At 47.1% G+C, this 13,557-nt stretch overlaps 1 protein-coding gene across 1 annotated transcript in view; it reads right to left on the minus strand.

The window, feature by feature from the left end:
* Nucleotides 1–13,557, minus strand: part of HPS1 (HPS1 biogenesis of lysosomal organelles complex 3 subunit 1) — an 85,365-nt gene that overhangs the window by 30,009 nt on the left and 41,799 nt on the right. Inside the window, 5 exon segments of the mRNA XM_075348411.1 lie at nt 3,996–4,063; nt 7,904–8,038; nt 8,040–8,084; nt 12,834–13,001; nt 13,101–13,162. Coding sequence (XP_075204526.1) covers nt 3,996–4,063; nt 7,904–8,038; nt 8,040–8,084; nt 12,834–13,001; nt 13,101–13,162 — 478 coding nt within the window.

A 13,557-nucleotide genomic window follows, 5' to 3' on the forward strand; every position in this document is an offset into this window, starting at 1 on the left:
AGGAGCCATTAACCATAACACTTCTCACTGCCACTTTAATCAGTTAACATTTACAGCTAATATGACCCCAATGACATAACACAAGGAAAGTACTTACATAGCAATTCCATAATGTAACATTACAGATTAATGGGATTGCGTGATACTCCTATGTCTCCAATCACACAAAACATGCTTATAGGGTGTGAGCAATTGTGCGGTTAAAAATAATAAAGCAACTAGAAAGTTTTAAAATAGTCATATGTAAACCTGCCGTTTTGTGTACACAGCTTCTATGCAGACTTGTGTGTTTCCAAGGTCCCAGACTACAAAAGAAACCCTTACAAGTTAATCCTGTACCTCTGACCGCTCTGGAGTGCTGTGGTTTACTGTATAAGCAAGATGCTTCTTTACAGACAGATCTCTAATATGGGCAGGAGCGGAACAATCGCGGTAGCAGGGATCGCGATCATGACCGGGGGTGCAGGGGGCCCGTCAACCCCAAACCCTGCTTCAGCTGGATGTGCGCCTGAGGGAGCACATGCAGCTGAAATGCATCGCGGTGCAGAGACCAGACAGGTCCCTGTGCTGCGATACATGATGCCAGCCAAACAGAAGCCGGCAGCTTTTATCCGTGTCCCAGTGACTGATGGTGGCGCATGACAATGACGTCATGAGTTGCCATTCCACTGACGCTGATGAAAGCTGCCGGCCACTGTGCGCTGGCTCTACACAGGAGGGGACAATAGATACCAGGAGGGTGACAACAGATATCAGAAAGGGACAAGGATGAAGATATATATACCAGGATGCAGTTATATATATACACACCAGGATGTGGCCTACATTGGGGAATATATATACCAGGATGGAAGACATGCGTACTAGGATGGGGGGGGGGGAGACATGCGTACAAGGATGAGGGGGGACATGCGTACCAGGATGGGGGGTATACGTACCAGGATGGGGGGGGGCATGCGTACCAGGATGGGGAGGGGGCATGCGTACCAGGATGGGGGGGGGGGACATGCGTACCAGGATGGGGGGGGGGGGACATGCGTACCAGGATGGGGGGGACATGTGTACCAGGATGGGGTGGACGACATGCGTACCAGGATGGGGGGGGACGACATGCGTACCAGGATGGGGGGGGGACGACATGCGTACCAGGATTGGGGGGACGACGACATGCGTACCAGGATTGGGGGGGACGACATGCGTACCAGGATGGGGGGGGGGACATGCATATAGACCTAATTCCAACATTCCAATATCCGCGGCCGATGGAGCCACATCAGAATTCTTTTCATCCAATGGGGCGAATCTACATTTTTTACATGGGTATCTTTTTATTTGTGGTGCTACAAAAATCCATGTATTTGTTTTAAAGACGCAGACCCCACAACCCTATCTGTTTGTATTAAATGCGGAGTCTGAGCAGATGCAATGAGAATTTTAGCACAGAATATGAGCCGAAGTTTGCACCCTGTAAATGTAATAGAGCGTATTTTTTCATCCACTTACATCAAAGATATTTGAAAAGCTTTCTATACAACTTGAAGGGAATCTGTCAGCAGGTTTTTGCTATGTCATGTGAGAGCAGCATGATGTAGGGGCTGAGAAGCCGATTCCAACGATGTGTCACTTGCTGTTCTGCATATCACAACCACCGTTTCCCTGCTGCGATGTAGGAGAGCTCAGAATGCTAAGCCCTGTGTAACCATGCCCTCTCCACTGATTGGCAGCTGCTTTCACTGTGCATTTTGTAACCCTCATCACTGATTGGCAAGCATTGTTTACTCTGTGCATTATGTAACCTACCCCCATCACTGATTGGCAGCTGTGTACACTGTGTAACCCACCCCATCACGGATTGGCAGCATTGTGTACACTGTGCTGATTGGCAGCTTTCTGTCTACAATGTGCACTGGGTAACCCCGCCCCCACCACGGATTGGCAGCTTTCTGTGTATACTGTGCAATCCTGCTCTCATCACTGATTGGCACCTTTTTGTCAATGTACAGTGTACACAGAAAGCTGCTAATTAATGATTGGGCGGGGTGACACAGAGCAGGAGGACTAGCAGGCACAAGACGCCTAGTCCAATGGTGATAATCTTCTGCTGATAAAACACTGATTTTATTGAAACAGCAAAACGCAGCCTAATAAGTGACACATTGCTGCCCTACATCATGCCGCTCTCAGGTTACATAGCAAAAACCTGCTGACAGATTCCCTTTAATTAAAAGGGATTGGCCAAGATTAAAACAAATAAATTATATGGGATCTTTCTTGCAGAAACAGTGCTGCCCCTGTGTGTGGTATGGCAGCTCTATTCCATTGAAGTAAATGAGGCTGAGCTGCAATACCACACACAACCTGTTGACATGAGTGGCGCTATTTTGTTTCGTTTTTTTTGGATGGGGGGACGGGGGGGGGGGGGAAGCTTTGTTTTGTCCAACTCTGAACAATTCCTTAACCAATAAACACTTTTCGGAATCACTGGGAGCCCGGTCTTCTTATCGGAGCGTTATATCAGGCTGGGTTTACATTTTGTGGTTCACTTCCTTCACCGTGGCCCCGTTCGGTGATCCAGGGGGAGCTGGATATATTCTAAATAACAGACTTTTATTATGCCGTATTTCCTAGGATCGCAGTGAGGAAAGCAGCGGAGAAAAGTCATAAATCCAGAAACCCGACAGACCCATAAGAGGAGATTTAACAGCACCAAAAACAGCGCAGACAGCGGGTTAATATAAGAAAGCAGCAAAATAAAAAGCAGTTTAAAAAGCACAGAAAGCGTCTGACAGTATCACTCGCCCATCTAAAAACAATCAGGAATTTTATCGAGAATCATATTTTTTTACTAACATAAAAAACAAAATCTTTTATGGCAGCCGCTCCATAAAATGCGGAAGCATGGACTGAAATAAAAGGAAAAGCATCGGTGTAATGCAGGCAGAATGTGAAGGAAAGCTCTAGATGGGTAAATCTGACATATAGCGGCTACTTAAAGCACGCAGGGCGGAATATTATACTGGAAAGGGAATCTCCAACTATTTCTTTATTGTACCCCGAGCGTTAAATCCTCCATGTACCCAGAGTCATATAATGAAACTCTGTCCACCTGCTGTCACCACTAGAGGGAGCTGTGAGGCTTGCTGCATACTCCCCACCAGAGGGAGCTGTGAGGCTTACTGCATACTCACCACTAGAGGGAGCTGTGAGGCTTACTGCATACTCACCACCAGAGGGAGCTGTGAGGCTTACTGCATACTCCCCACCAGAGGGAGCTGTGAGGCTTACTGCATACAAAGTCACCATTCAGATCTATGTATAAACTGTATGCTGAGAGCTCCCCCTAGTGGCGGCTGCAAGGACTGCACTTGGAATGGTGAAAATGGAGGACAAACTGGTAATAAAGATATTAAGGAATAAGAAAGAGGTAATCAGTATAAGGCTAACACTGTTTCTGACCTGGATATATTTTGCTTCATTCAATACTGACATATAGTGCAAAGAACGAATGTTGTACTGCAAAGGCACAAGTGCCATATAGTGATCAAGTATTGTACATACGGTGCACACTGTGAATGTGTAATAGTGCCATGCAATTCTACAGTAAAGCACTATACTGTGCCCACATGAAAAAACAATCTTACCATATTCATTGAGGTGACACTGCATAAAAACCTATGATGCCCCATTTAGCACCAACTAGTTTAACCCCTTATGAAATTAAAGGCATAGTCTCATCAGGACGACCTATGTCTATATGATTCATTACAACATATCGGACCCCCAAAGTAGACCCCCTGGTGCAGAGAGCAGCTACAGACCGCGCTAGTTATAAGTGGATGCCCATTCATTTCAGTGGAGGCTGCAGCTGATGGTAAAGGCTTATGAAGGCAGACCAGTGATCACCGAGTCGCCATTATTCTTCATTCTGCCGAATGTCTCCAGATATTTCTTGGGGCGCGGTCAGTTACACACCTACGTGGCTGATGGACACTTACTCTGCCTGACTCGCCGCCTCATTTCTGGAGAAAACTTTGCTCTTGAATTCCAGCCAAACATTATGTAACTGAGGAAAAGAAGAAGTCACAGATTCAGAACCGGCATCAGCCAAATTTACCGCTGTTTACTCGTCTGCAGAAAATCGTCTACATTATATAGAGAGTCAGCGCGGTGCGCGAGATTTCAAGAGATGCCGCAGCAGAGACTGAGGATCTGTAGTGATCACACCGCAACAGGTCAGATGTAAGCGCCAACATCACCCTGTGCAAACACGCATCTCCATCTACCCATTAATATCCGCAGTGGTAAAAGCTGTTCCAGCAATATGGCTCCTCTGCACAATTTTACCACACTAGTAAGTGCTCGGTACTGGTAACTAGTGATGAGCGGGCACTACCATGCTCGGGTGCTCAGTACTCGTAACTAGTGATGAGTGATCACTACCATGCTCGGGTGCTCAGTACTCGTAACTAGTGATGAGCGGGCACTACCATGCTCGGGTGCTCAGTACTCGTAACTAGTGATGAGCGGGCACTACCATGCTCGGGTGCTCAGTACTGGTAACTAGTGATGAGCGGGCACTACCATGCTCGGGTGCTCTGTACTCGTAACTAGTGATGAGCGGGCACTACCATGCTCAGGTGCTCAGTACTCGTAACTAGTGATGAGCGGGCACTACCATGCTCGGGTGCTCAGGACTGGTAACTAGTGATGAGCGAGCACTACCATGCTCGGGTGCTCTGTACTCGTAACTAGTGATGAGCGGGCACTACCATGCTCGGGTGATCTGTACTCGTAACTAGTGATGAGCGGGCACTACCATGCTCGGGTGCTCAGGACTGGTAACTAGTGATGAGCGAGCACTACCATGCTCGGGTGCTCTGTACTCGTAACTAGTGATGAGCGGGCACTACCATGCTCGAGTGCTCAGTACTCGTAACTAGTGATGAGCGGGCACTACCATGCTCGGGTGCTCAGGACTGGTAACTAGTGATGAGCGAGCACTACCATGCTCGGGTGCTCTGTACTCGTAACTAGTGATGAGCGGGCACTACCATGCTCGGGTGATCTGTACTGGTAACTAGTGATGAGCGAGCACTACCATGCTCAGGTGCTCAGTACTCGTAACTAGTGATGAGCGGGCACTACCATGATCGGGTGCTCAGTGCTCGTAACTAGTGATGAGTGAGCACTACCATGCTCAGGTGCTCTGTACTCGTAACTAGTGATGAGCGGACACTACCATGCTCAGGTGCTCTGTACTAGTAACTAGTGATGAGCGGGCACTACCATGCTCAGGTGCTCAGTACTCGTAACTAGTGATGAGCGGACACTACCATGCTCAGGTGCTCAGTACTCGTAACTAGTGATGAGGGGGCACTACCATGCTCGGGTTCTCTGTACTCGTAACTAGTGATGAGTGAGCACTACCATGCTCGGGTGCTCAGTACTCGTAACTAGTGATGAGCGGGCACTACCATGCTCGGGTGCTCAGTACTCGTAACTAGTGATGAGCGGGCACTACCATGCTCGGGTGCTCAGTACTCGTAACTAGTGATGAGCGGGCACTACCATGCTCGGGTGCTCAGTACTCGTAACTAGTGATGAGCGGGCACTACCATGCTCGGGTGCTCTGTACTCGTAACTAGTGATGAGCGGGCACTACCATGCTCGGGTGCTCAGTACTCATAACTAGTGATGAGCGGGCACTACCATGCTCGGGTGCTCAGTACTCGTAACTAGTGATGAGCGGGCACTACCATGCTCGGGTGCTCTGTACTCGTAACTAGTGATGAGCGGGCACTACCATGCTCAGGTGCTCTGTACTCGTAACTAGTGATGAGTGAGCACTGTGCTTAGTACTCGTTACACTACTTACCAATACCAAGCACCTGAGCATGGTAGTGCCTGCTCATCATCACTAGTTACCAGTACTGAGCACCTGAGCATGGTAGTGCCTGCTCATCACTAGTTACCAGTACTGAGCACCCGAGCATGGTAGTGCTCGCTCATAACTAGTTACCAGTACTGAGCACCTGAGCATGGTAGTGCCCGCTCATCACTAGTTACGAGTAGAGAGCACCCAAGCATGGTAGTGCTCAGTCATCACTAGTTATGAGTACTGAGCGCCCGAGCATGGTAGTGCCCGCTCATCACTAGATACGAGTAGTGAGCACCCGAGCATGGTAGTGCCCGCTCATCACTAGTTACGAGTACTGAGCACCTGAGCATGGTAGTGCTCACTCATCACTAGTTACGAGTACTGAGCACCTGAGCATGGTAGTGCTCACTCATCACTAGTTACGAGTACTGAGCTCCTGAGCATGGTAGTGCTCACTCATCACTAGTTACGAGTACTGAGCACCTGAGCATGGTAGTGCCCGCTCATCACTAGTTACGAGTACTGAGCACTTGAGCATGGTAGTGCCCGCTCATCACTAGATACGAGTAGTGAGCACCCGAGCATGGTAGTGCTCACTCATCACTAGTTACGAGTACTGAGCACCTGAGCATGGTAGTGCCCGCTCATCACTAGTTACGAGTACTGAGCACTTGAGCATGGTATTGCCCGCTCATCACTAGATACGAGTAGTGAGCACCCGAGCATGGTAGTGCTCACTCATCACTAGTTACGAGTACTGAGCACCTGAGCATGGTAGTGCTCACTCATCACTAGTTACGAGTACTGAGCACCCGAGCATGGTAGTGCTCACTCATCACTAGTTACGAGTACTGAGCTCCTGAGCATGGTAGTGCCCGCTCATCACTAGTTACGAGTACTGAGCACCCGAGCATGGTAGTGCTCAGTCATCACTAGTTACGAGTACTGAGCACCTGAGCATGGTAGTGCCCGCTCATCACTAGTTATCAGTACTGAGCACCTGAGCATGGTAGTGCTCACTCATCACTAGTTACGAGTACCGAGCTCCCGAGCATGGTAGTGCCCGCTCATCACTAGTTACGAGTACTGAGCACCTGAGCATGGTAGTGCCCGCTCATCACTAGTTATCAGTACTGAGCACCTGAGCATGGTAGTGCCCGCTCATCACTAGTTATCAGTACTGAGCACCCGAGCATGGTAGTGCCCGCTCATCACTAGTTATCAGTACTGAGCACCCGAGCATGGTAGTGCCTGCTCATCACTAGTTACGAGTACTGAGCACCTGAGCATGGTAGTGCCCGCTCATCACTAGTTACCAGTACTGAGCACCTGAGCATGGTAGTGCCCGCTCATCACTAGTTACGAGTACTGAGCTCCCGAGCATGGTAGTGCCCGCTCATCACTATGCTGGACTGTCCATGATGTTTCGCACTTCACATGTTAGTTTTGCCTCCAACCCATCCTCAGGACTTTTTGAATTTAGGACAGCTTCTGACAAACTGCAACGGTCCGGGCAAGTCAGGGACTGCCGACAAGTCTGTGCAGTCCCAGTAAGTCCTGGAAGCTGGAGAGCCACTGGATCTAATAAATTTACGAAAAATAGCTTCTCCTCCAGAAATGTATCCTGTAAATCAAGACTTAAGTCTTTGCAGAGGTTAATAGAAACGTGAGGGGGTTCATCAGCCAAATGAGAGACACGGATTCATCCTGCGTGATCTGAACCCTCCCCATTGGATCTCTCCAAGGAGAATGGCTCTAGAGGAGATAGAATTATTGTTGCCAGATCATGCAGTGACGTCCTGGAGATCAAGATATGCACAGAAGACCTGAGGACATGAGACAGAGCGAGGAGCTGCTCCTCACGCTAGAATGGACCAAGGGAGCGTCCACCAATCAGCATTCATTGCCGGGAGCATCTAAACTGGAACATTTGGGGGATCAGTTGATCACCGGCAACTTCAGTATTAATAATTGTTACCTTGAAATATCTCCAACTATACTTCTGACCAGTGCGGCTCGTCTCACCTGCGCCTCCCGACCACCGAGGCTTTTAACAAAGCGGTCTGTTCTTTGCTTGAGCTCCGACATGACGGGATTTGACCGCACAACTGGATGAATGTCTTGTCCTTCCAGGAGCTTCTTCTCCATCATACTGAACCCGTTCCAGCAGCTGATACAGGGACAGCGCGATGTGGCAGCCGGAAAACTGTAGAGTAATGGCCGTGAATAAGAGTAAGGGCAACGCTGTTTCTATATTCAGTTTGCTGTGTGAAGCCATCAGTGGGGTGGCACGGTGTCTCAGTGGTAAGCACTGCAGTCTCGTGGTGTCTCAGTGGTTAGCACTTCAGTCTCGTGGTGTCTCAGGGTTAGCACTGCAGTCTCGTGGTGTCTCAGTGGTTAGCACTGCAGTCTCGTGGTGCCTCAGGGGTTAGCACTGCCGTCTCGTGGTGTCTCAGGGGTTAGCACTGCCGTCTCGTGGTGTCTCAGGGGTTAGCACTGCAGTCTTGTGGTGTCTCAGGGGTTAGCACTGCAGTCTTGTGGTGTCTCAGTGGTTAGCACTGCAGTCTTGTGGTGTCTCAGTGGTTAGCACTGCAGTCTTGTGGTGTTTCAGTGGTTAGCACTGCAGTCTTGTGGTGTCTCAGTGGTTAGCACTGCAGTCTTGTGGTGTCTCAGTGGTTAGCACTGCAGTCTTGTGGTGTTTCAGTGGTTAGCACTGCAGTCTTGTGGTGTCTCAGTGGTTAGCACTGCAGTCTTGTGGTGTCTCAGTGGTTAGCACTGCAGTCTTGTGGTGTCTCAGTGGTTAGCACTGCAGTCTTGTGGTGTCTCAGTGGTTAGCACTGCAGTCTTGTGGTGTTTCAGTGGTTAGCACTGCAGTCTTGTGGTGTCTCAGGGGTTAGCACTGCAGTCTTGTGGTGTTTCAGTGGTTAGCACTGCAGTCTTGTGGTGTTTCAGTGGTTAGCACTGCAGTCTTGTGGTGTCTCAGGGGTTAGCACTGCAGTCTTGTGGTGTCTCAGTGGTTAGCACTGCAGTCTTGCAGCGTTGGGGTCCTGGGTTCACATCCCCAAAGACAACATCTGCAAGGAGTTTGTATGTTCTCCCCGTGTTTGCGTGGGTTTCCCCCCGTCTCCAAAGACAGACCGATAGGGACTTTACATTGTGAGCCCAATGGGGAAAAGGTTCCTGATGTATGTAAAGCGCTGCAGAATATGTTAGCGCTAAATAAATAAATCTTTATTTTTATTTATCAGTGAATCAGCACCATGGATTCACAATGTTATAATCTGGAAACCATAAGTAAGCAGGTAAGGAACCTGAGTCCACAACAATACATGGCTACTATTGTGATAATTGGCCACGTAATATAATGGTGGCTCGAGTTTTAGCAAAGATCTCCATTCAGGCACATATAGGAGCGATTATAGACCTAAATAATTATGGCGTTACGACCTCCAAATATAACATTGCTTAAAAAAAAATATTATATATTATACATAGTACATTTATTATATTCTAAAATATTATATACTACAGTATATACACACAAACATATACATATATATATGTGTGTATATGTATGTATGTATGTATGTATGTATGTATGTATGTATGTATGTATGTATGTATGTAAATATATATACACACACATATACATACATATACATACATATACACACACACACACACATACACGGCAGATAATACTCAGTTTCTTCTTGAAAATGATTGCAATCACAAATTCTTTGGTATTATTATCTTCATTTATTTTGCTTCCAATGAAAAAACACAAAAGAGAATGAAACAAAAATCAAATCATTGATCATTTCACACAAAACTCCAAAAATGGGCCAGACAAAAGTATTGGCACCCTTGGCCTAATACTTGGTTGCACAACCTTTAGCCAAAATAACTGCGCACAACCGCTTCCGGTCCCCATCAATGAGTTTCTTACAATGCTCTGCTGGAATTTTAGACCATTCTTCTTTGGCAAACTGCTCCAGGTCCCTGAGATGTGAAGGGGGCCTTCTCCAAACTGCCATTGTGAGATCTCTCTACAGGTGCTCTATGGGGTTCAGGTCTGGACTCATTGCTGGCCACTTTAGTAGTCTCCAGTGCTTTCTATCAAACCATTTTCTAGTGCTTTTTGAAGTGTGTTTTGGGTCATTGTCCTGCTGGAAGACCCATGACCTCTGAGGAAGACCCGGCTTTCTCACACTGGGCCCTACATTATGCTGCAAAATATGTTGGTAGTCTTCAGACTTCATAATGCCATGGACATGGTCAAGCAGTCCAGTGCCAGAGGCAGCAAAGCAACCCCAAAACATCAGGGAACCTCCACCATGTTTGACTGTAGGGACCGTGTTCTTTTCTTTGAATGCCTCTTTTTTTTTCCTGTACACTCTATGTTGATGGCTTTTCCCAAAAAGCTCTACTTTTGACTGATCTGACCAGAAAACATTCTTCCAAAACGTTTTAGGGTTTCTCAGGTAAGTTTTGACAAACTCCAGCCTGGCTTTTTTATGTCTCGGGGTAAGAAGTGGGGTCTTCCTGGGTATCCTACCATACAGTCCCTTTTCATTCAGACGCCGACGGATAGTACGAGTTGACACTGTTGTACCCTCGGCAGCAGGGCAGCTTGAACTTGTTTGGATGTTAGTCGAGGTTCTTTATCCACCATCCGCACAATCTTGCGTTGAAATCTCTCGTCAATGTTTCTTTTCCTTCCACATCTAGGGAGGTTAGCCACAGTGCCATGGGCTTTACACTTCTTGATGACACTGCGCACCGTAGACACAGGAACTTTCAGGTCTTTGGAGATGGACTTGTAGCCTTGAGATTGCTCATGCTTCCTCACAATTTGGATTCTCAAGTCCTCAGACAGTTCTTTGGTCTTCTTTCTTTTCTCCATGCTCAATGTGGTGCACACAAGGACACAGGACAGAGGTTGAGTCAACTTTAATCCATGTCACCGGTTGCAAGTGTGATTTACTTATTGCCAACACCTGTTAGGTGCCACAGGTAAGTTACAGGGGCTGTTAATTACACAAATTAGAGAAGCATCACATGATTTTTCAAACAGTGCCAATACTTTTGTCCACCCCCTTTTTTATGTTTGGTGCGGAATTATATCCAATTTGGCTTTATGACAATTTTTTTTCTTATTTTTAATTGATGACAAATTAAATGAAGATAATAATACCAAAGAATTTGTGGTTGCAATCATTTTCAGGAAGAAACTGAGTATTATCTGACAGAATTGCAGGGGTGCCAATACTTTTGGACAGCACTGTACATACACGTGTTTATATATATATATATTACAAAAACAAAAAATTGCAACCTTACATAGTGTTAATACAATAAGTAAAAATAAGTCACAATGTGGTTAGTTATGAGGTTCCCAATTAGAGCACGAAAGGTGGAGACAATTGGGTATCAACAGTAGACGAGCAATGCACTGAACAATAATACAAAGTAAATTAGACAATGGAGATATTTGGGTTCAAAACAGTACATATAACACCCAATGTACACAGTTTAATAACCCAAAAACGATCAGTCTGGAAAAGGAAACATATCAAACGCATTTCGTGTGGGCTTTTTCAGGGGGCTGAGCTCAAGAAGAAGCCCCTGCGAAACACACGTCGAGCATTTCAGCACACACTCCTGACCAGAGTAAGGCGCTTACATTGATTTCACACATTACTGTTTCCAGACTGATAGTATTTGGGTTATTATACTTTTGAACCTTAAGCCTCCTTGCTTATGCTGTCCTAAGGATAGACCATCACTGTTAAACTAGTGGATAATCACTTTGAGGCTGCTTTCACACATCAGTTTTTTGCCATCAGACACAATCCGGCAAAAACATGAAAAAACGGATCCGGCGTCTATTGCCGCCGGATCCGTTTTTTCCCCCACAGACTTTTATTAGCGCCGGATTGTGCCGGATGGCCTTGCGGCAAAATTTACTTGTCCGGCGGCCGGATGAGGCTAATTTCACACATCAGTTTTTTTCCCATCAGGCACAATCCGGAAAAAAACGGGTAAAACGGATCCAGCGCTGGATCCGTTTTATCCCCATTGATTTGTATTAGCGCCGGATTCTGCCTGATGGCCTTGCGTTGCATCCGGCTTTTGCCAGATCCGTCATAATTGGCTAAAGCGGCGGCCGGAGGGAACGTATCTTGTAACGTTTTTTTGTCCGGCAAAAAAAAAAAACGCATCGCGCCGGATCCGGCGTGATATCGCATGTTTTACAATGGAAGCCTATGGACGCCGGATCTGGCGTAATGCGGTAAAAAACGGATGCGGCCGCCGGATCAGTTTTTGTAAACTGAGCATGCTCCAATGTATTGAAAAAAACGGATCAAGCAAAAAAAAAAAAAAAAAACACAGACAAAAAGGATGGAAAAACGGATGCGCCGGATCTGTTTGACGGATCAGGTATACTGGAACCGTCAAAAAAAAGGATCAGGCAGATCAGTTTTTGCATATTGTGCGCCGGATCCGTTGCATCAGGCACACGCCGGATTGTGCCTGATGCCAAAAACTGATGTGTGAAATTAGCCTGAAACGTTGATGTGAACGTTTTTGTGTCCGTCAAAAAAAACGGATCACGCTGGATCCGGCGTGTTTTATAATGGAAGCCTATGGACGCCGCATCATGCGTAATGCGGTAAAAACGGATCCGGACGCCGGATCCGTTTTTTGGACTGAGCATGCTCAGTATCACACCGGATCTGTCAAAAAACTGGATGAACTGATGGAAAAAACTGATCCAACTGATTTGTTTTTTTCGCCGGATCGTGCCTGATGGCAAAAAACTGATGTGTGAAAGCAGCCTGAGCCAGTCACATACTCAGATACACGGAGCCTTTTGCAAAATGTTTGGACCCCTAGGTCAGTCCATGCTGCTTTTACCCACTTCATTGCTTCGGATTCATGGTTAAATCACCTTGGTTAAAAGGATCAGCGACATCCCATGCCACAGAGGCAGGCAGTACATGGAGTGCGGCATCATGGGGCAGTAGCCCTCTCTTAGATTGGCATCCAGAAACACCCGCCTCGTATTGGTGGACTCCGGCATTGGGCCGACCAAAGTCTTCAAACTGTCCTCAGCTATCTATGGGAGAGAAATAGAGGACGGCATTAACCAGGAATCTCCAATCTATAGGTGGGAGGCCATTACTCTATATAGATGGAGACAGTATGGAGAGCTTACCTGGATCTCAGTATCACCAAGACTGGACATGGAGGAGTCGTCATCTCTCCAGCTGCCTCCACCTTTCCGAGTACAATAGTGAAATTAGTACGGGGACAGTACGACTGCCAAACACATACAATATGACTAGTGTTGAGCGGACCTGGACCCGTAAAATCCGGATCCGCACGGTTTGAGTGGCAGATCCGAGTCCGACCTGGGATTCCGGGTGGATGATCCGGATATTTTTTTTTTTTTCCTCTCACACTCACACACACACACTCTCACTCACACACACACTCTCACTCACACACACTCTCACTCACACACACTCTCTCTCACACACACTCTCTCTCACACACACTCTCTCTCACACACACTCTCTCTCACACACACTCTCTCTCTCACACACACTCTCTCTCTCACACACACTCTCTCTCTCACACACACTCACACACACTCTCACTCACACACACTC

The sequence above is a fragment of the Anomaloglossus baeobatrachus genome, chromosome 5 (assembly GCF_048569485.1).
Source record: "Anomaloglossus baeobatrachus isolate aAnoBae1 chromosome 5, aAnoBae1.hap1, whole genome shotgun sequence".
Lineage (NCBI taxonomy): Eukaryota > Metazoa > Chordata > Amphibia > Anura > Aromobatidae > Anomaloglossus > Anomaloglossus baeobatrachus.